The sequence below is a fragment of the Microtus ochrogaster genome, linkage group LG4 (assembly GCF_000317375.1).
Source record: "Microtus ochrogaster isolate Prairie Vole_2 linkage group LG4, MicOch1.0, whole genome shotgun sequence".
NCBI classification, from domain to species: Eukaryota; Metazoa; Chordata; class Mammalia; order Rodentia; family Cricetidae; genus Microtus; species Microtus ochrogaster.
The window spans coordinates 289,531-312,714 of NC_022030.1; the positions used below are offsets into that span (position 1 = coordinate 289,531).

Below are 23,184 nucleotides of genomic sequence, written 5' to 3' on the forward strand. Positions count from 1 at the left end.
ACACTAGATGATTGACTCCACCCCTACACAACAGGAAACAACCAGATGAACACAGCTTTCCTATCCCTATGTAGTCTCTTAGGATCTAGAATAAAGAGATCTGGTGAGCCAAGAAACTCTGAACAAGAAAGTCACTCTCTGATAGCACATGCAGGTACTTATAGAGCTCCAGACAAAAGGGACAACATACCAAGTTCCTTTGGATTTGCAGCTGAATAGACCATAGATGGATTGTAGATGGACTTCTACCTCAAAGTTCCCTTTTCTGCCCTACTAAACCCCCAAACATTCCGAACCTCAACACACAAGAACCCACTGACCTGGAAAGATGGCTGTCCCTCGTTGTTCTAATTATCAATAAATGAAATGAATACATGAACAAAAACATTAGAATTTATAATATCTGGGTAGATTATAAATAGGAAAGAATTAGCAACAGATATCTTTTCCTTCTTGAAATAGAAAAGTGAAAAGTGCTAAAATTTTGAAATTACTAAGTGAAAAGCAGCAATTATTGATGTAATGCTTTTGTGAAATATTACTATAGTATAAATTACAAAGTATGTACATCCCCCCTTCAAGGATCCTTAAACATAGTATCAAAAATGAAAAGAACAAATTATTGCGTTAAGAATTCACCATGTTATACCAAATTTTGCCTTTCTTTGACTCATCTTCTCTGTCTCTCTTTCCCTTGTGCAGCTTGTGACTGTTCCCATCTGGGCAACAATTGTGACCCGAAAACTGGCCAGTGTATTTGCCCTCCCAATACCATTGGAGAAAAATGTTCTGAGTGTGTTCCCAACACCTGGGGTCACAGCATTGTCACCGGCTGTAAGGTGAGTGGATCACTGTTGTCAGCTGATTGTTTTCTTAAAGAGTTTCCATTCAGTCCAGGTCTGTAACTGAACACTTCAACCCAATATCACATCACAAAATAATATAGAATTATCAATGACTGTCTTAAAGACACTGGTCATTATTTTCCACTTTACTGTGGCAGACACACTTGTTAGTTGAATTCATGATGCCTACAAAATAGAAGGGGAAGGGAAAATAAATCTATACTAAAACTTCAAATGACTATCTCATTCTAAGAAAAAGAAAACACATCTGAGAAACAAGAGAGACAAAAAATTAATTTGCCAATATCCTATTAAAATTGTGTCAAGTTAACTTGGCTTTAATTTACAGGAAGTGATTAAAAGAAATATGAAGAGTAAAATTAACTAGCTTTCATCAGAAAAGTCCCGTTTTCCCCCTATGCAGATCAAGACTCACTCTGAGCATCAGCAGCGAAGAATCACCCATGAAGTATTCATGAACGATGCCACAGGCCAGGACCCAGTGGCTTCAGTGAGGTTGTGGTGTGGGCTGCCGAGTGCAGACACCTCATGTTTATTTGAATCCACTGATTTGGAGTAAAACAGGAGAAGCCCTAGGACTTCTAGGCTCCATTCTGGAAAAAATGGAATAGGACATACGTATTCCTTTTAGGAATTACAGGGAACATAGGAACTTCTGGAAGATGGGCATTCAGGGAAGGCTTGGTTCTTTGTTGCTCGATGTTTGCCAATCACTAATTAAATGAGATTAAAACTCATTTATCTAATGTGCAATGAGCTTTGACTTACAATTGCAATAAGTTAACCATCCCTTGTGCCTTTTTGAAGTCAGCTCTCATGGCACACGCCTTTAATCCCAGCACTTGGGTGGCAGAGGCAGGCAAATCTCTGTGAGTTCCAGGCGAGCATGGTCTACAAGAGCTAGTTCCAGGACAGGCTCTAAAACTACAAAGAAACCCTGTCTCAGAAAAAAAACAAACAACAACAAAAACAACAAAATATCAGCTCTCCTTTACCCCTCCTGTTGCTACTGTGTTGAGCTTAGTGATTTCCTCACCTATATGAAACTCTCAGTTTTTTTTTTCTAGTCTCGAGGACAGTGAATTTGATTTGCCTTCTATCCCTTACTTTTGAAGTTTATCCATCCTACTGTAAATATCAAATATTTGTTCTATTTAGTTGTTTAATAATATTACATTGTATACTCTCCTGTAACTTGCTTATCTATTTACATTTGATAGGCAGTTTAGAACATTCATTAATTACTCTGCTATGAGCATTAGTGTGGGAGTCGGCAGTTTATTCACAAACCAAAAATTTTAATTTCTCTTAAGAATACTCCACAATTTGCCAACACAACAGACAATTCTGACTATTTCAATTTTAATGATTTAGTCGGTTGTGTATTCCTGTCTTTTGTAATCTTTAATGTTAAACAACGGTGGGAATTGTGTTGCTTATTTAATTAGCAACTGGCTATTTATGTATATCCTTTTATGAAGCTATTACAAATATTTTGCTCACTTTTATTCTGAGGTTGTTTCCCATTGATAACAATAATTATAAGAGGCTCTTGTGTATTCTAAATGAACATTCTGTAACACACACACATTAAAACTAAGAATATAACTTGCTTTTTACTTAGTATCTTTATCTAATTTTTTATATGAATGAATAAGTTTCTTGTATCATTTCTTTTCTGGATTCTGTTTCTTATATTTTGCCTTGGAAGAATATGTTTTCCTAGGTCTAAATATTTCTTTCCTCTGATTTCTTTATAAAATTTTATAATTTTAGCTCTTAAATTTGGGTTCACATTCCACATTTAATATCAAGTTTTCTCTAGTTCGAGGTAATCAAATTCACTTTTTTATGGCTGTCCAATTTTTCCAACATCATTTATTGAAAAGACTTCCTGTTTAATTAGCTTGGTTTCTTTATTAAAGTAGTTGGTCTCATATTCATGATTCTTGGATTCTTCTATTTTCTTATATAATTGTGTAAACAGTGTGATGTTTTGGATGCTGTAGTTTCCTAGGAAGGAATGAATCATATTACAAGCCCTCCAGCTTTAGTTCTCATTCCCAGAATTCTGAGGGGACTTTGGGTAAAATGCGTTGTATATTCTGTTGCATTCCTGTACACTGTTTATTCACTGATCATCTGGACCCCTGTGATGCTTGCTTTTTATGTTTTCATAGGGAAGGTGTAAAAAAATACCCTTAAATCTATGGCAAGTACATCTCCCGCTGACCCTTCTTAGGACCCAATTCATTGCTGAATTTCTCCCATCTTATAATCGGAACTGTTAAACAACCTAAGGTTTCTGTGACCTCTAGAAAGGTTTCATCCTAGATGTCTTCAATGCTTTCCTTTCTCCTACCAGAGAGCTTCGTTTCTTTCCTGTGCACATTAAATTCAACCAAAGCCTCAACCATTTTCCTGCATGTCTCTAGACTTCTCACAGCACAGCTTCCATTCTGAGCACATTGGGTTTGCTCCTGTAAATTTTATCTTCTTCATATTTTCAAAGCAAGTACCGTTGTCTCTCAGCTCAACTCTCTTTGTTTTACTTTTCTCTCTAGCATTACAATCTTGAAGCTGCCTCCACTCACAACATCATTTCTTTCTTTTTTTTCTCAGAAATAATAGTTTTATACTTTATTATCCAATGTCTAAAAACTTCTTGTTTTGTTTTTTGATTTTTTTTTTTTTGCTTTCATAGTTTCATCATTTAAACACAGAGGTAGATTTTAAAAATAAGTAGGTGGTATTTTAGTATGTATATGTAACAAGTCTGGGTAAGATGAGAATCACACTGCACCTACTGGATTTAAAGAGGTAAATAAAGGCATTTTAAAAGGGGGTGAGAGTCCTTTCAGTCAGTGACCCTGAGTTTAGGAACACTGAAATGTGCCAACAAAGTGTGGCCTCCTGAGCACGATGACACTGTCCTGGGTAGACAGGTAGACTCTATTTTTGACTGAGTGGTTATAAACCATCACTACATGTGATAAAAGGGAAGAAGATCATGAGCTCCCCCACTCCGAGTGAGGAGATCTGGACAGTGGATTAATTCTAGGAGAGGAAGAGTCGCTATTACTTAAGGTGTGGCTCCTCGTAGGGTGTCCATGCTCTGGTGGCTGCTCCACCCCAGGAGTGCCTTGTCAGCACAAACTGGAGCTGATGACTTATTTCAAAATCAGAAAAGAGAACACGGACCAGGAGATTTAGAAAGCTGGGGAGTAGATCTTGCAAGAGTTACCAGAAGAAGTTGATGGTGAACATATTCCAAAGACATTTTACAAAATTCTCAGAGAATTCATACAAATTTAAAATTGAGTGAACACTGGCCTAGAATACACTGACCTCAGAAAGAATTTAAGTATTGGTAAGTGTTTAAGGAAGTTCACACCATGCCCCAATATATGACTTGAAGTCACAAACGCTAGACAAGATGGCCATTTTCTTACTTCTCATGGTATTGAGTTGACTTTCTATAATGCTACATTTTGAAAAACAGTATTTCTTTAAGTATTTGAAAGTTTTTGTTGAGGGTAAACAGTGCTCTAGGTTTCTAAGTGAATGTTATTATTATTTGCATTTTAAAGTCAAGCCTGAGTATCCACTCTGTCACTTGGAATTGCTTCTTTAAAAAAAATAAATAAATAAGATTCACAGGAGTGCATTCTGGCCACAAAGCATTAAACAGGGCCAAATTGTAAGGAAATTCTTGAAATTAAAGCTGATTTTTTATGGTTAGTATAAAGCAGGGTTATGACTTAATATCTATGAAAGTTATTTGGGGCATAATCTTTTACTGGTAACTGAATAAACATTTTGTTGATTGAAGTCTCAATTGAATTTTATTACTTTGAACTATTGTTTAAAGCAACCTAAATTTCTGAGTAACTGCACATTTTGCTACTAGAATGATTTATAAAAATCATGTGGCTATTAGAAACTATTTATAAGCATACATTCTACCATTTAAAAACTTGGGTGAATATAATTTAAAGCAACAGTAGTTTGGAAGGGAGAGAGTCTCTTCATTTTCGGCCATGGAGAATTCCTCCAAGCTGAGGTGTGTGCACACACATCATTTGAGCTGTCGTTGCAGTAGAATACCAAGCCTGCCATCCTTCACTAGCAGAGGAAAGGCGAATAAATCCTCTGTTGCTAAACAAACATTACATCCAATTATAATTTAAGTTTGATGTTGGGTATAGTGCTATCTAAACACACAGTTAGTTGTCTCATTTATTCCCACTGTAATTTCTCAAATAAACTTCCTGATCTGGAACGATTCCAAAGTCTATTTGTACTGTCAGTAAACCCCAGGAGCTAGTTATTTGATTATATACAGCAAACTGGTGAGAAGGCATTTTATATTATTTTGTCATCTAAAATGATGTTGCTTTTTGGAACTTTTGGAAATCTATCCCATGGTTATTGTTTCTACACCATATCATTATTTTATTTAAGCGAGTCCACACATACTCAGTGAAATTGGCAATTCTGAAAGCTCATTCTACATCTGCTATTCTTTAGTGAGTTATGTGAGGGCCATTGTATTAATCAGCGTTCTCTAAAGGAACAGAAATAGCTGGATGAATATGAATACACATACATATTAAAAGGGGATTTAACAGATTGGCTTACAAAATTTGGTTGTTCAAAGAACGGTTGTCTCGCAAAGGAAAATGGGGAATCCTGTAGTTTCTCAGTCCATGAGGCTGGATGTCTGAGCGGTCCCAATCTGGCATTGGTGTCCTGGAGAGTGGCTTGTAGGCAATCTACTTTGGAATGCCAACACATTTTAATACCAGCAAAGAAAGGACTCAGCAACAGGATAGGTCATGTTGCCAGCAAGAGTGAGGGCAATCAGGCAAAGAGCAGAGCTTTCTCCTTTTGTATGTTTTCAGTGGTTGGCAACAAGGCATAGTCTTAATTCAAGGTATGTCTCCTTGTTTCAAATAATCTAAGAAAATCCCTCACAGCTGAGCCTCGATATTGGGTTTTAGTTGACTCAAGATGTATCTAGTTGACAATCAAGATAAGCCATCACAGATATGGTAATGGATTACCTGTGTATTAGAAACTGCGTCTGTTAAAAGCCATCACAGATATGGTAATGGTTACCTGTGTATTAGAAACTGCATCTGTTAAAAGTCCCCCTCTTGCTCTATCTTACCCTCTGGGAAATATCCTAGTGAGTTGAAAACCCATCCCTTGTTTTACCATTGAACCATCTTTGTTTTTTGTTTTTGTTTTTGTTATTGTTTGGGTTTTTTTTTTTTTTTGGTTTGGTTTTGTGTAATAGCCCTAGCTGTCCTGGAACTAGCTCTGTGGACCAGACAAGCCTCAAACTCAGAGATGCCCCTGCCTCTGCCTCCCAAGGGCTGGGATTAAAGGCACACGCCACCACCACTTGGCTCATTGGACAGTCTTGAATATTCCTGTAAATTCTAAATTAGGAAAAGGTGCATGTGGCTTTCTCTTTGTCTTTCTTACTAACCTGTAGCCTCTTAAAGAACATACATGTTCAAACCCATGTCCTGCCACTTAACTGGGACTATGCAAGTTATAGCCTCTTTTTCATTATCTGTGAGATAATAACACGAAACTACTTCCATAGAAAACGTGTGCCATCCACTGTGTCTGCTCATCTCAGCATCTCTATGAGGAGGTCACTGTATCATTTCTTAAGGATAGGAAAATTGGATGCATCCGGAAGTGAATTAACCTGACTCAGGCTATATGGCTAGTAAGTGGTAGGTGTAAATGAAGCATAGGTTGGAACACCTAACTGCTCTACTAAACAACTGTTATCCCACTCGGGACCATAGGTCCTGCCTTTTACTTGATTGTTATGATGGATGATGCGTTGATTATAAAATGCAATGTTTGTGTGTTTTTAAAGAAGACAGACCAGCTTAAGAAGTAGAGAAAATACTGAAACCTAAGTCTGTTTTTGAAACTGGATTTTATTAACAGTCATGGCAGGCTCTGAAGGATGTCTCTCCATCCACTGTGTACCAGGCATCTAGAGTTGTTATTAAACATTCACACTGACACCTTTTCCCAGAAGACATAGACAAATATCTGAGAATCTGCACTTTTGTTTAAATTCTCCCTCCCTCTTCTCTCCCTCTTTCGTGTGTGTGTGTGTGTGTGTGTGTGTGTGTGTGTGTGTGTGTAAAATGTTCATATATTTTCAGGCACATAATCAACTCTAAATAGCTTATTTATATTTAAATTTTAATTAAATTTAATTTCTCCTATATTTATTAGGAAGGAATACAATAAATATAAAAAGGGTTTGTTTCTGTTTTTTGGAAGGGTTATATATACTTTTAGTTCTTATTTTAATGTTGTGCTTAGTGTAATTAAATAAATGGAAAGTAAAATCCAGCTCAAAAAGAAAGAAATAAACCATTTTTGTAATATAATAATAGCCACAGTTCATATCACTAGGTGAATGCACACAGGTGCACATGTGCCAAAGTGTGAGCTTGGGAGTCATAGGTCAATTCTCAGGAGTCAGTTCCCTCTTGCCCCTTGTAGGATCGATTCATTAGGCCTGGCCACTAGCACTTATAGGATGGATTCATCAGGCCTGACCACTAGCGCTGCTCTCTACCCACTGAACATAGCACTAGCCCTAAACTAACTCTTAAGGGCAATTCCTCCTACAGCCTCTTCCCTGGTTAACAAGGAAGAGGCAGAAGGCTACTTGTCTTCCCGGCTGAGGGGGTAACTTAGTCAATATAGCACTTGCTGCACAAGCAGAAGGCCCTAACCTTGATCCCCAGAACTCACAGCAGAGATAGCCTAGTTTGTAAGCCCACAAGCTCCTGTAAGAGACGCTGTCTCAATACCAAGGAGGGTAGAACTGAAGGAATGACACTTGAGGGTGACCTCTGCTTCCATATGTACCTACAGGAGCGTGTGTATACCCACACTGGTAAGCACGCATGCATACATACATGCATAGACACACATGGGTGCACACACAAAACTAATAATGTAATTTAAGGTAGCTTAGAATAAAATAAAACAAAAAGTACATTTTCTTTCTTATCACACAACATTGTAGTTTCTAGATTACCATGTATTTTTCTCCATGCAGGAAACTTTTTAATGCTATGTTCACCGATGTGTCCCAAAGGACTACACTCCAGCATTACAAAGCTTATTATATGGTTCATATTTGCATAGTGGAATAGAAACGTTAAGATTAAAATTTTAAGATGTTTCCTATGCAGTTGTGTCAACAGTTGCTGTTTTTCTCCCTTGCACAGGCTTGTAACTGCAGCACAGTGGGGTCCTTGGATTCACAATGCAACGTAAACACAGGCCAGTGCAACTGTCATCCCAAATTCTCTGGTATGAGATGCTCGGAGTGCAACCGAGGTCACTGGAACTATCCTCACTGCAGTCTCTGTGAATGCTTCCTTCCAGGAACAGATGCCACCTCTTGTGATTCAGAGACAAAAAGATGCTCCTGCAGAGATCAAACAGGACAGTGCACCTGTAAGGTACGCGGGGCTGAAACGCTGTGAGGAAAACCCTCATTCACTGTGGAGTCCGTTACTCAGTTTCATCATCATTCGGTGTTTTATTCTTGCTTCATTAAGCAACACAAACAAACATTCATGGCCAGACACAGATTTCCTTGATGTACGATCATTGGCATACGCTTCAGTTTTCAAGAACTCCCTTTCAGCCCAAACACAATCTCGTTTTCCAGTCAGTACACGGGGTGTCATTTTTACAGTGAGTGGAGTTATTTTTCTTCTGTGTTCTTCTTGCATAAATAAATGTCTGTGGAGTGGGCAGGGAGGGCTCTCAGGCACAGTCAGAGGAAAAGCACTGCTGATAACCAAGCTTATCGCAAACCATTTCTCCCAAAGTTAATCCGCAGTCACTGCACACGTTAGCATATTTACTGCTATGGAGATTCAGTAAAATTCCATCACCTATGAGTCCTGACAGAACAAACAGTGGCTAACTATGTGCAAATTTCTATCCTCATTAATACTGCTAAATGATGTGGAAAAACAGCCAATTAAAATGGGTAAGAGGGATTTTTTCTGCCTTATATATTTCTGGAAAATAATCAATCCCAAGAAAAATGTGGTTAAAACAGTGTCATGTACAGCTTCTCGAGACAAAGTCTATGCAAAGACATCCAGAGGAAATGGCAGATTGAAATCTGGGAAGCGAGTAGCCTTGAATTTCAGAAAACAGCCTCTGCATGAAGTGCCCCAGTTAAGCAGATTATCATGCCCCATACATGCGCACTTTATAAGAGCCTTATGTTATATTTGCTGTATGTTGCATATATATCATACCATAGCATTTGTATAATATTAGAGTAAATATATAAATGTGCTTTAGCTTCCTGGCTTTTTTCATAGCTAGAAATCATTGGTTACCTTTGCTTTTGAAATTCTTATTGCTCACAGCGGAGTCATCGGAAATGCACCGTTAGATCTCAGCAACAGCATGCAGCATCCTTAGTAACAGGTGCATTTAGGAACCAAGTACCTTTTAAAGGCCCAAGAAATCCCAACAGGGATGTGAGCTATAAATACCATTTGAGGTATCAGTCTTAGCCTCTTTGTTCATTTGTTTTACTTTGCTAAATGGAAAAGAAATGTGTTGCTATTTCTCGTTATTAAGCTGATTTCTCCTACAACATTATAAGGAACGCTGAAGGAGCCTCTTTTTTTCTTCAGGTGAATGTAGAGGGCATCCACTGTGACAGGTGCCGGCCTGGCAAATATGGACTTGATGCCAAGAATCCACTTGGCTGCAGCAGCTGCTATTGCTTCGGCGTTACTAGTCAGTGCTCTGAAGCAAAGGGTCTGATCCGTATGGGGGTGAGTAAGGAGCCGCTGAGCCGTGTAATGGTATAATGTTCATTCCTGCAGGAATCTTTCAGTCAGGCCCTGAGGGGTAGTAGGAAATGGCAAAACATTTAAGTAACCTTGTCCCCCGTGTGTGTTCAGAAATGGTAAAGGCTCCATGTGCCATTAGGCAGTTGGTATAAATACCTCCTTTAAATTCTCCCTAGCAGATTGTTCAGTTACTGTTGATAAGGAAATAGATGGGAAGAGCAGACTGGAAACCCTTCCAGGGACGCCTGGTGTCCTGGCTTGGTAAGCTGCCACATCCAGAGGAAGGAGGTGCTGGAGTGGGTCTGTTGTCATCTAACACAGCCCTGGAGAGCACAGCCTGCTGCGTGCCTTCCAATCGGACATCGGGAGTTGTTCATTGTTAGCATTGGGATTATGCCTTCCAATCGGCCACCGGGAGTTGTTCATTGTTAGCATTGGGATTATGCTTATTTTGAGTTTCATCTCCCTTTATCTCTCCAGAATTTAATTTCAACTTTTACTAATGATAAAATATTGCAGTTTTTTAGAGATTCTGAGTTTTATTATGCAAGACATTTCCCAACAGTTATTCCCTGCTGCCTTCACCCATCATGTCTCATTTCTTTTCCCTGTGACAACTCATCAAAGCAGGGACAGGAACTCAGACAGGCGTGTCTCCGTACTTAGCGTTAAAATGATGCTTCATAGCCATATTCAGCTTCCTGCTGAAATTTGTGCTTCGCAGGTGACCCTGAGTGAAGAGCAGACCATTCTGCCTCTGGTGGATGAGGCCCTGCAGCACACAACCACCAAAGGCATTGCTTTCCAGCACCCAGAGATTGTTGCAAAGATGGATGAAGTCAGGCAAGATCTCCATCTGGAGCCTTTTTACTGGAAGCTGCCAGAACAATTCGAAGGAAAAAAGGTAAAAATAACCCTGAATTCACAAGTGAAGAATATAAAACAAGGTTTAGGAGTCAGGTAATTTCGGGGGTTACCTAAGTCATCTCATTTTATTCTATTTTGTTTTTCAGTTGATGGCCTACGGAGGTAAACTCAAGTATGCAATCTATTTTGAGGCTCGGGATGAGACAGGCTTCTCAACCTACAAACCTCAAGTTATCATTCGAGGAGGGACTCCTACTCACGCTAGAATTATCACCAGGTATATGGCTGCCCCTCTCATTGGCCAGCTGACAAGGCATGAAATCGAAATGACAGAGGTAAGCTTGGTAGTTGTTTGGTGTAAAGATACTGATGCTTTTATTTTTAAATTCAGTTTTATCGCAACAGACTCTTTTGCTATTTACAGAAAGAATGGAAATATTATGGTGATGATCCTCGAATCACTAGAACCGTGACCCATGAAGACTTCTTGGATATACTCTATGATATTCACTATATTCTTATCAAGGCCACTTATGGAAATGTTGTGAGACAAAGCCGGTAAAGTAAAAAAGAAAGTACTCAAACTAAATTCGGGTTTTGGTGCGTATGGGGCTGGTCAGGAAGACACGAGACGAGAAATCAGCTAGTGGCTACTTTGGAACTAAGGTGAAAGAAGACAAACCAAGGAAGGCTTCTGGTCACTTGGTAGAAAACACCATAGTTTGCCCCTAAAAATAAGCAGCATAAGAACAATAGTCTAACCTACATTAGTCATGGAAAGTTTAATGCACAAGACAAAACTTAAACACAGCACGTATGAGGGTTGCCTAGTATCAACTGTAATGTTGTGAATCCATAGTAAGATGATGGAGAACACTGACCTTGAAACATGAAGGTGAGTAGTCAAGGCCAAGTTATCGCAGTCTCCTTCATTCTTGAGCACGCACCTCTGCCCATGCTAGTATAATACATATGTCCATTTACCCTGGTTAGCATGATATAAGATGATTAAAAATTATAGTTAAAAAAAACCAAACATGGGTTAATTAAAGAAATACATGTGAAATCAAGGAAACCAAACTGGGAATACTTCAAGCGTGAATTCAGTGTTTCTATGTGAACCAAAGAGGCCAATTAATACAAACATCATTGAGAATGACACTTAGGACCATACTGGTGCTTTTTCCAGTATTAACTTTCACTGTTATCTTTGGTCAGAAATAGTCTCAAAGTTTTAAAAAATAAATGAGACTCAAAGAACCCAATATTAAAAGTGTGAACTATTGTTTTTTATGACACTGATTATAAAATGATAGAATGACCTCAGTGACAAAAATCAAGGATGTTTGTTCCATTTGAAAAATAGCTAAACATGTTTACAGACTGTGATAAGAGTAGCAATTCTAGAGAGAGAGGATAGAATAAAATAATGTAGAATAAGGAGAACAGTAGAGGGTCCAGGAGACATCTTCACTAGTAGAAGGATCATCCAATGAGATTAAACGAGAACTCACACCGATAGAGTTAAGTTCTTATTGCAGAGGCTGAACATTGTGTTGAATTTACTCAGTAACTCAATGTCTCTTTTACATGTTATATTCTTTCATGTTCTGAAAAAACATGGAGTCAATACATATTTGTAAAATCGTCTTATGACAAACAAATACACCATGCTAGAGAAAATAAAGAAAAAAGAGGAAGCCTCTCATAGTCAAATTAATAAATCTAAAAATTTCCACATTTTAGATATTTATACTGTGCTCAGCATACACACGATCACCCAGAGAACTCATTTCTATCTAATGAAAGATTCATGTTGTTCATATCATTGACAAAGGGGCTCTCAGTGAAAGAGTAAATCATGAACCAAAATTCACTTTCTCATTTTTACTCCTTTGGTTTATCATACAAATAAAAACATGTGCTGAAAAAAAAAAAACCCGCCACCACCTATATTGTTAATTACCTTAGAATAGCAAATGTACACTTGTGATAGAAGCCAAGGCAGGTTTGCATATTAGATATGCAAGCAGACTACTTTGCAAATTCCTGCACACCACACTAAGAACTTGTCAGTTCAGAGGAGATGTTGTTAGTCTAACTGATAAGACCAGTTTTGTCTTCATTTTTCACCATCCATCACCTTTTCTAAACTCCATCAAAACTCAAGTTTTCAGCTTGCCAAGAAAGCAAGAGAGGCAGATGAATCACCTCACTTGGTTACTTAAGACAGTGGGGGCTGGAGAGATGGCTCAGTGCTCAAAAACACTGGCTGCTCCTCCAGAGATCCTGAATTCAGGTCCCAGCAACGCCGTGGTGGTTCACAACCATCTATAACAAGATCTGTTGCCCTCTTCTTGCATGCACGTAGACATGCAGAGCACTTCTAAATAAAATAAAATAAAATAAAATAAAATAAAATAAAATAAAATAAAATAAAATAAAATAAAGACATTGGAATCCTAACAAAAGTTTAAAAACTTGAGAATGACTCCAACCCTGGAAAATATAATTCATCATCTTTATTGTTGCAGGAACCATAGCAGTGTTTGAAACAGAGTTTAAGAGTTACATGTGTAGTTTGAAGGAAGTAACTTCTAAAACTCAACACTCACTTTAAACAGAAGCCATATCCAGACACAAGCAAAGCCGTTACACTTCCATCCATCTCACCTCTCTAACCTTTCACCCACGTGTGAGCTCCTCTAATCACCCAGGAAACATTTGTGGTAGAACTATCTGTTGTTGCCACCATTCAAGAGTCTCTAGAATTTTAAACACTGTATCTTATACACAGGCACACAAGAGAAGGAAGGTCAGATGATGCTGGTATCTTCCTGAGGTAGCTATGGAGTCCCACTGGGGTTCAGTAGGGAGAAGGCTGCTCAGATAAGCAACAAGTTTTTCTCTTGCAGAGAGGAGTGGTTGTTTATAGCTCATAACCATTGTGCTACTCTAACGAGGAGACAGCAAAATCTGCATTTTAGTCTAAGATTGGTTTCATAAAGTCTCCCAAGTGTAGATCAAAATGCTCGTGACACCAGCATGGGCATTCATTCATAATTCAATAAAACTTACCTATGCTTGGTATAAAGTTTATCATTAAACCTCCTTAAGCTACTGGAGGTGCCTTTTATTGAGGCAAAACTATTCAGTGTTTCACTTAAAAGTTTATTTGCAGAACATTTTCGTGTTGCAGTTAGTCAGTCATGAAATAGTTTGGGTTTATGGACTGCATAAATATTTTAACGCATAATTTCAAATTAATGAAAAGGTGCCAGTGGATTCACTGGGGATATACTATTTTCTTTCTCACCAATAGGATGGGTGAATTAAGTCACTTGAAGGATTTAGCTAATAAAGCCAATAAAGTATTAATTTGGAGAGCTCTTTATCTTCTTAAAGATCAGGGTTAGCTCATACTCTGTACTGTTTTCTAGTAGGCTTTCCAAAGTTCTTGAAAGGACACCCAGAGGCTCCAGAGGAAGAAAGTAGTAAATTAAAAGCAATTTCACTTGTGACTATAGGAGCCGTTCTAAGAGAGAGTGACCTTGGGTTGCCTGTTTGAATGAATATAAATGTCTAATTAATTGGACATGTCTGCATGAAACTACTCCTATTTTAAAAACTGGGGGGTAAAAAAAATCTTTATAATAACTTCTCAACAGGACAGCTGACATCCAATTTACTAAACTCCTTAGGATTTATGTGGATATTTTCCTAATCCATAATCTCAGACTTAGAGGAAATAAAAATGTAGTAATCAGATGTGGCAACTGAGCCCCTGGAAGCTAAACAGCTCCAAAACAGTGTAGTTATTAGCTTGATGGCCCCTTTCTACAATGTATAATATCACCTTGCCTTGATAAATATATGTATTTTGGTTCATTGAAAACAAGAAAGCAAAAGAAATTCCCTATATGGCAGAAACCCTAGGAGGTTCTTCCTTAAGGCTTGAGTCGTTCTGAGAGGCTGTATGTGGCCATGTGATCATGGACTCTGTTCTCTGCTTCTAGCATTTCGGAAATCTCTATGGAAGTAGCTGAACCAGGACACGTAACTGCAGCAAGCCCACCAGCACACTTGATAGAAAGATGTGACTGCCCTCCCGGCTATGCAGGAATGTCCTGTGAGGTAAGCCAGCCATCACCAACTTGCTTAAGCTCAGCTCCCTTCCAGAGCCAAATGGGAGTCCTTCCCAAACCCCCTTTGCCCTTGACTTCCATACTCTTAGTCTGTGTACTTGATTCTTCACACGCAGCACGTAACACGGGGGCAACATGATAACGAATCTTTACCTTGTAAAGAATCGCAACAGAAGGGAAAAAGCTGATAAAATAAAAATAAAGAGATTTGTAAGCTAGGTCACATTTGGGGAATAAGAGTGTTTCAAAAGGCTGGTCTGTTATAACTCATCTATCGTCTTGGCACCATTTCTGAGCAGTTAGAGGCATTTAAACTTCAGTGATTATAAGATATGGTTATATCTGTTTTGAGAGTGTTTTTATATAGAACAGACAAAATTTCTGTACTAAATAGTAGGCTGTTACATTCAACATAGTCTTCTCAAAGGGACATAAATTTATTCCAACAGTGCTATTATCATTCAGTCACTACAATTTTAAAAACATTTTTTTAATAGGATATTCCTTCGAATACTATCTGGTAGTGTAATCAATTTCTACAAATATTAACTTGTAAAAGGAATAACACAATTTAGGAAAGTTGGGAGAAATAAGGAACTGGGCTGAATTTGAACCTAAACTTTATCATGGTCCAGGGCTTGCATAGGCTTCTAAACCTCTTTAGGTTGGACATGGTAAACAATCAACTCTCTGAGTAACTAATGATATCACATCTGGTCTTCCACATCTGGCCTTCTGTAGAGCCCTAGTTTAATGCCTGTCCTTAAAGAGTTTTCTGGAACTTGCTGCACCCCAAATTCTTTCTCATTAGTCATATTAGTTGGTGCGGTTTGCATGGTAGCTGGATATCATTGATGTCTCTTCCTCCTACAGCTTAAGAATCTTATGAAGATTGGATGAGCTGTGAACCTAACACATGTATCATTGATTTGTAGTCAATGTTACTCATTAAGAGTTGTTGCTATAACACATAAACTAATTATAGGTCCATGTACTGATAATACTTTTAGTACAAATAGTTTAGTCTGATTATTTTGTAAATAATGATCTGGAAGTTTTGTTGAGAATGGCATGCATGACTCCAGGTCAAAGTTAAAATACATCTTGGAAATACTGAATATGGATTGGTGAGATGCCTTTGCAGGCAAAGGCCCTTACTGCCAAGCTTCAAAACCTGACTTTCTTCAATTCCCTGGACTCACATGGTGAAAGGAAAGAGCAGACTTCCTTAGGTTGCCCTCCAACCTCATGCACACATTGTGTTATGCACATACCAAAGCACATAGACACAAATTAATGAATAAATAAATGAATGTAATTAAAGTATCGAATACATGTTTCTTAAGGATGAAATGGCATGTGCAAAGAACAATAGAAATTGAATATTGTGATACCTACCTCAGTCCACCACTTCAAGCACTTTGGCTGGTTTATTGCTGATCCTAGGGTTTTTGCAGAGAGAATCACCTCAAGGATTAATAGAAAAGAAAATTCGTGGAAGAAAATCCCATTGTAAACTCAACGCTGTTCAACTTAGCCACCACTGTATATCTCCTTACTGTTCAAAGAACAACTTCGTAAGGTGACTGAAATGCCTTGAGGTAGCTCCATCCTCTGCTTAAAAGGTGATATTCATTGTAATAAGTCAATTTTATATCATAAATAGACAAATAACCCATGTCTTTCTTAAGTATTAGTTTCCCTTGTGCATATAATTTTTTTTTATTTTTATCAAGCTCTACATTTTTCTCTGTTCACCTCCCTGTCTCTCCCCTCCCCTTCAACCCTCTCCCAAGGTCCCCATGCTCCCGGTTTACCCAGAAGATCTTGTCTTTTTGTACTTCCCATGTAGATTTGTGCATCTATTTTTACACACTGCAAAATGTTACATTATCTACACAGGCCTTCCAAACATATATAGTATATGGCTGGAAAATGAGGCAATGTGCACATTAAAAATGGACAAATCTTTAGTAAGCATGAAAGATGAAAGCATATAGGACAGAGATAACTTTCAATTTTTCTAAAGAGATAGAATTTTGTTTCATTGTGTGACTGCATTGCTGGAAAGCTGTGTGACCTTGGCCAAATCCCTTAACTGTCACAGAGCTCATTATTATTATATATAGTTACTGTTATGTTATGTAGTTACCTGAGCTATAAGGTTGGCATTCTGAAAGTTCTAACTCACTAAGGTAATTTTCCTATAGAAAGTATTCAGAATTAAGATTGACCTTCAATTATCTTGAGGAGAAAGATGTTATGTCTCAGTTTCTCTCCATATATTAGTCTCTTCATTTTTCAACAAAAATTTATGGAAGATCATGAAAATATTTCAGTATAACCTACGTACCTCTACATACTTCGTGTTCAATGCTTGTATTGGGATTTAGAGGCTTTTAAAAGGAGTAAAACACACTTTAGCATTGATTTTATGACTTGCCATTATCTGAAAACATGAATTAAAACAAATTAAATCAAGGAAAATGAAAGAAACTAAGAAAAACCTAGAATGTGTCCACATAAGCTTTGTTTGTGTCCTGTGAGCTCCACTCGTGATCCAATTTACAGACACTGTTCACAGTGAGGATTTAGTGGGGAGATTATGGAGATAAAAGCTGATCTCTCATAATAAGATACCTGACATGTTCTCCACATCCCGTTGCCTCTAATCCATTATACATCTTATTTATAATTCATTTTGATTCTAAAGTGTAATTACCCAGGCATAAAATCTAATCGTCAAAGCAAGAGGTAAGCACAGTTTTGAAATAATCCACCCCATTCCAGTAACATATGCTTTGGGTTATGAATACACAAAATGGTTCCTTTATAACATCTTCACCAAAGGTGTGGAATTTGATAGATATTTACATTGGTAAGCTATTCATTTCTATTTTTAGACAAGAAGAGATTGCATGATGGCAGAGTCAAGTATTACCATTTAAAGCACAGCTTTACAAAGATACTACACTTTTGCCTTATACCTGGAGTGGCAGGACACTATAGATCTGTTCATCACAATTTCTAGTCCTTAAAATACCTAATTATTATGATTTATGATCGACAGTGGGAACTAGATTTCTTTTAGAAGTCAAATGAAAGCACACTCTGCTGCATTATACCTGTTTACAGAACCACTCTGCTTAGCCTGCTTTCCACAGTAGCTTAGGGAGAAGATTATGACCTAAACTTAAATTCAGTTTATGTTACATGCAGGCACCATTTTCTATGATATTTCAACATTGGCTTTATGACACTCTGCAATGACATCATAGAGATCAGAAGTTTAAATATGATGTCTAGTTGATATGTTTAAATATGATGTCTAGTTGATATGTTGATAGTTCCAGTCTCTTAATCCCTCATGGCAGGCCTTATTTTAGTAAGGCTTCTGGATCACAGATGAATGATCTTGTGCTGGGATTTGGTAAATCAGGACCTGTCAGTTTGGGCAATGGAAATTTTAAATCCCCAATGTATACTTATTAGAAAGTCATAAAATTCAAAATTCATAATGTAGAAAAAGACTTGTCCCCTTCCGCATGCGTACTTCCTTTGAGGGGTCCTCTGTCAAGTTGGTAGCGTGGCCTGCGGGAGAGAGACCCAAAGACTGTGTACATGCAGGCTTGTCCTCCTTAATGGTGGAAACACATGTGAGAACTGTGTCCCTAGGGAATTCCAACCCTATGTAAGCATCATGGCATGACTGTACACACAGCAAAATGACTGTTCTTTTCCTATACAAAGTAACCTGGGAGGCCACTATTGTGTTGGTGGTATATAGTTGATTGAAGCATTGTTTTGTGGCACATGGTTATCCCTCCAAACATTAAGGGATGTGTTATGGATAGATGGTCTGTGTTGCCTATTTTTTCCCCCTGAGAAACTTAGAACAATCATGACTGGCCTTTATTTTTAGTTTATTCTTAGCAACAACATCTAAATTTTATCTAGGACATGGCACTTATGTTAATTTTATGGAAAGCATTAAATTGTGGATTAAATGATCCTTGTAACATCCCTCTACAAAAAAGAAAACTGGATTTGTTGCATACTTACTCTGTCTGCATAATCAATCTCAAACACATTTCACAGCCTACCTATATCAACACCACAGTATTATTTATGATCTCCATGTTCCCAGTGGGGAAACTATGACCCTGGCAGGGAAAGGAACTTGCCCAACATTACACAGCTATGCAGTAGCCAAGCTGTCATTTGAACCGAAATAAACTTGTTTCCAAAAATGTAAATTAGCTTATATTCAAATATTATGATATAAAAGATTCATGAGTTTCAGGACAGGAAATTGAGACCAGTAGTACTCAAAGTACTGTGTGCAATAGAATGTAATATGGGTCAGAATAAAAATTCAAGCTTTGTTGGCCTGTGTTCAAAGGCCATTCAGAGATCTGCTGTAGAGTGTCTTCTCTGGCACCTGCAGGGATCTACTTCCCTTGTCTTCCAGGAGAGAGGAATGTACTGAGCAGCCCCGAGACATGCTGGCTCACTGCTCTTCTTTCGCTCTATTAGCTCTACTGCCTGACATTTTTCTACAAATCTGATTCCAATATTTTGGAGAAATGCCATATTATGAAAGGAAAGATAAAAAGAGAACAGAAGAAAATTGAGTTTTGCCTAATTTAAAGACATAGGAAGAGATTCTTGGAAGAATTTTAACTGTAAGAGGGAGAAAATCTAACAAAATGAAGTTTGAGGAAGTTAGTAGCTTTACTTAACTCCTTCTTTAGGTTCTAAAAGAACTTTTAAAGAAAATTTAAAAATAGTTCTTTTTCTGTCCTAATTGAAGCTTTCTAATGCTATTGAATTTTGTTTTGTTTTTTTTTCAGTGAGAGCAGAAGCATTAATATTTTAAAAACACCTTCATATTTTTTTTGTTTCCTATTTGTTTTTCTAATGGAAAGAATGGATACAAAAGGATTCAGGAAGAGAGGGAGGGGGACTTGATTGGGGGAGGGGGAGGGAAATGGGAGGCGTTTGTGGGAAAGAGACAGAAATCTTCAATAAATAAATAAATAAAAATAAAAATTAAAAAAAGAAAAAATAAATATAACATGTTCTTTTAAACATTCTTTGATGTTCCAATTCTTACAATGAAAAATAGTCTTTTTTTCCCTTTGTCAAGTAATACAGCCCATCAGAATGCAATATTAAACTGTTAAGAAGAAACTTTAGATTTCAACTAAACAACTGCTGACTTGTGGAATGAGTAAGCCACATCACAAAGACAATAACTGTCCCATACCCTTCACAAAGACCAACTTTGAAACCACAGCTCCCATATTTATTGGGCCCCAGTCCCAAAAAACTCACATAGCCTTTTCAGACACACTTTGAAAAGACAGAATGAAGAGTGTGCTTGTGACCCTTAGCCATAACCACTACTTACACCTTCCCCAAAAGTTTTAATCCATCTCTCTATCCTTCTCTTTACCAACTCAATTATAATTTCCAGGGGTGGAATCAAGTATCAGAATCTTTCAAAATTCTCCAGAGAGCTGAAAACCAAAGGAAAGGCCTAGAACATTCTTCAGAGAACTCAGTGTGAACTTGGGCTGTGACACTGCTGGCTACTTGCTGCCAGCTCAAAAAAGAGTCACAATAAGAAACAATACCTGGTGGACTACAATACAAACCATCCCAGGATTATCAATATATTTCTGCCCGGGACACTGAACTTAATTTCCTCAATCAATGAAGTATAAATTTATTTACTTTGTTCTTCGAAGTCATGTTTGTTTGTTTGTGGGGATCTAAAATAGATCTTAGAAATTCCTCCCAATTTTCATAGTTTTCATGCTATGCACAGTATACGATCACACAGGCAAACCCTGAGCAAATAAACCAACAAAATAACAATATTTAGAAAGATATTTAAACGTGAGGTCCATGTAAATAAAATGCAAACTTATTCAAGTCAGTATAGTAACAATTTGTAGCAGTCTGTACCTTGCACCATTTTGAGGTAGGAAGGAGAGGTGTATGTGTGTGCTTGCAGTGTGTGGAGACTTCTTTGTGCATGTTCTCACATGTGTCAGTGCATACGAGCGTAGAGGGAGATGCACTTAGATCGCACAGTTGAAACGTGGCTTCTCACTAACTCAAAGCTCACAGCTTTGGGTTAATTAGCGGCTGCCACACCCTCCACGTTCACATGAGTTCAGCTGATCCACATTGCTGTTCTCATACTTAGGTGATTAGTACTTTATCCAATAAGACACCTATGCAGTCCCTGGGTCACCATCTCAGACTCCTGTACACTACCTCCCAGCCCCTGTGTGCCATTTCCCCATCCCCTCATATGACACCTCCATCGTCCCTGTGTGCCATGTCTCACCCATGTGCCATTTCCACAGCTCCTGTGCGTCATCTCCCTCTTTTAAACACACCGGCAATTGTTCCTTGAGTTACGCTTCGGTGAATTCTTCCGCAGTAATTTCTATACTTTTTCTGTAACAATGATGAAAATTAGCCTCAATTGTCAATAACATGATCACATGTTTTCATTATATATATGTGTGTGTATATATATATATATACATATATATGTATGTATTTGTATACTCCATGAGATCGAAGATGGGCAAAGTTTGTGTTTTGGTTTTTATTTGTTTGTTTGTGTGCTGACTACTAGATTCCATCTTCCTTTAGTTTGCTCAAATTTGAAGACATTAAATCTCATCAGAATTTATTATAGGCTAATAAAAGCCAAGAGACTTTTAATTAAGTGCTTAATTGAGGTACACAGTCAACAAATCAAAACAAACACCAACAGAGTACTGAGTATTGATTTTTTTTTTCTTATTTTGTGGGATTTCTGTATATTTTCTCCTGGGCTGCTTAGGCCAGATCAAAAGCATGTACAAGCATTAGGAAGTTCTTGGTAAAACATGTTCGCCCTACTTAGCCAGCTGTCATTCTCTCATCAACAAGAGCAGGGGTTTTAAGGGAAGAAAGAAAATTCTACTTAACCAAGGTGGTAAAACGGCCTCTTTGCAATCCTCAGTGGCATCTGAGAACTGCTGCCTACCCCTTAATCAAAAATCAGACACTGTCTGATGAGTGAGACTATTGAGCCTGGAATACAAGGCACTACTCTCATCTCACGCTGATGCCCTTTTTGCAGAAATCCCGTGATGTTTCTGAAATATTTGTTTAACAAAACCTTTATGAAGATGAAACTCTTGAATTTGAATATGTCAACTTTGCCAGCATTTTTCTGTGGGTTTTTGGATTTTTATTGCAAAATGAGAAAATACAGATCAGGAGAAGATAAATTTTATGAGTGACCTAATGGTCTCAAGATACATAGATATTTTGTTATTTTGAATTTTTTTCTTTTTGTAATTTTTAAACCATATTTATATGAACAATGTGCCTAGGAAATTTTTATTATTTTGCTTTGCTGAGTTTCTTTGGGCATTTGGCAATTATCCATCAATCTCAGAGAAGTATGCTTTTGGCTGTTGAGGACACTGGAGTTGTAAGTTCATATGATGACAATGTTAGTTAAAAATAAACCTCGCAATAAAAAGACACTTTCATGCCTTCGCAGGCTAAAGGCATAAGATGCAAATGAAAGCTTTTCCTCTGCTAAAATCTGGCACTTAGGGTTTGCCTGCATCTGAGAACAGAAGGACCTAGCAGCATTATGTAAGTGGTGCTCTCCAAATTCACATATACACATGGAGGGGTGTGGATCAAGGTCATCTTTAAAATCACTGGAGACCTTCGGTATGGATGAAGCAACAGTGCAACTGTGGCTTTCCTAATTGCTTTCCTTTTCTTCTAGACGTGTGCACCAGGATTTTACCGGTTGCGTTCTGAGCCAGGTGGCCGGACTCCTGGACCAACTCTAGGAACCTGTGTTCCCTGTCAGTGTAATGGACACAGCAGCCAGTGTGATCCTGAGACCTCAGTGTGCCAGGTAGGCACCTGCAGCTTCATGGAAAAGACCTGTGGCTCACGTCTCTTTCCAAATTCGCAGGTCCTCCACCCAGCGGCCCGTTTCATCTGCAGGAAGTGTGACTGTGTGCTTGAAATAGGACACACCAGGGGGAAGTGTGCTTATCATGTTTGTCATTTTAAGATGTAATGAAAAAATTATGATGGAGAAAGCTCAGTTCTTTTCAAAAGATGAGAATGATAGCAGCTTAGGACACAAGAGAATGCATGGGTCAAAAATTAGGTCTTGAGTTATTTCATAATTATAAGCAAGAGTAGGAGTTTTGTTATGGAATCTGGAAACAATGCCAAATTTTTACAGAATTTGGATAGTGGAGAGCTTGTGGTATATATGAGGTCTTGACTTCGATATGCAGTGTTTCAAATAGGAGAGAAAGGAGTGAAAGGGCTGCGGAACAGAGGGAGGGAGGAAAGGAGGGAGGGAGGGAGGGA

The 23,184-nt window shown here is 38.0% G+C and overlaps 1 protein-coding gene across 1 annotated transcript in view; it reads left to right on the forward strand.

Annotated features, from left to right (window-relative positions):
* The window catches only part of Lama2 (laminin subunit alpha 2), a 337,962-nt gene that overhangs the window by 134,411 nt on the left and 180,367 nt on the right, over positions 1–23,184 (forward strand). The window contains 8 exon segments of the mRNA XM_026786227.1: positions 703–839; positions 8,150–8,386; positions 9,590–9,733; positions 10,476–10,655; positions 10,765–10,953; positions 11,043–11,176; positions 14,635–14,752; positions 22,580–22,714. Coding sequence (XP_026642028.1) covers positions 703–839; positions 8,150–8,386; positions 9,590–9,733; positions 10,476–10,655; positions 10,765–10,953; positions 11,043–11,176; positions 14,635–14,752; positions 22,580–22,714 — 1,274 coding nt within the window.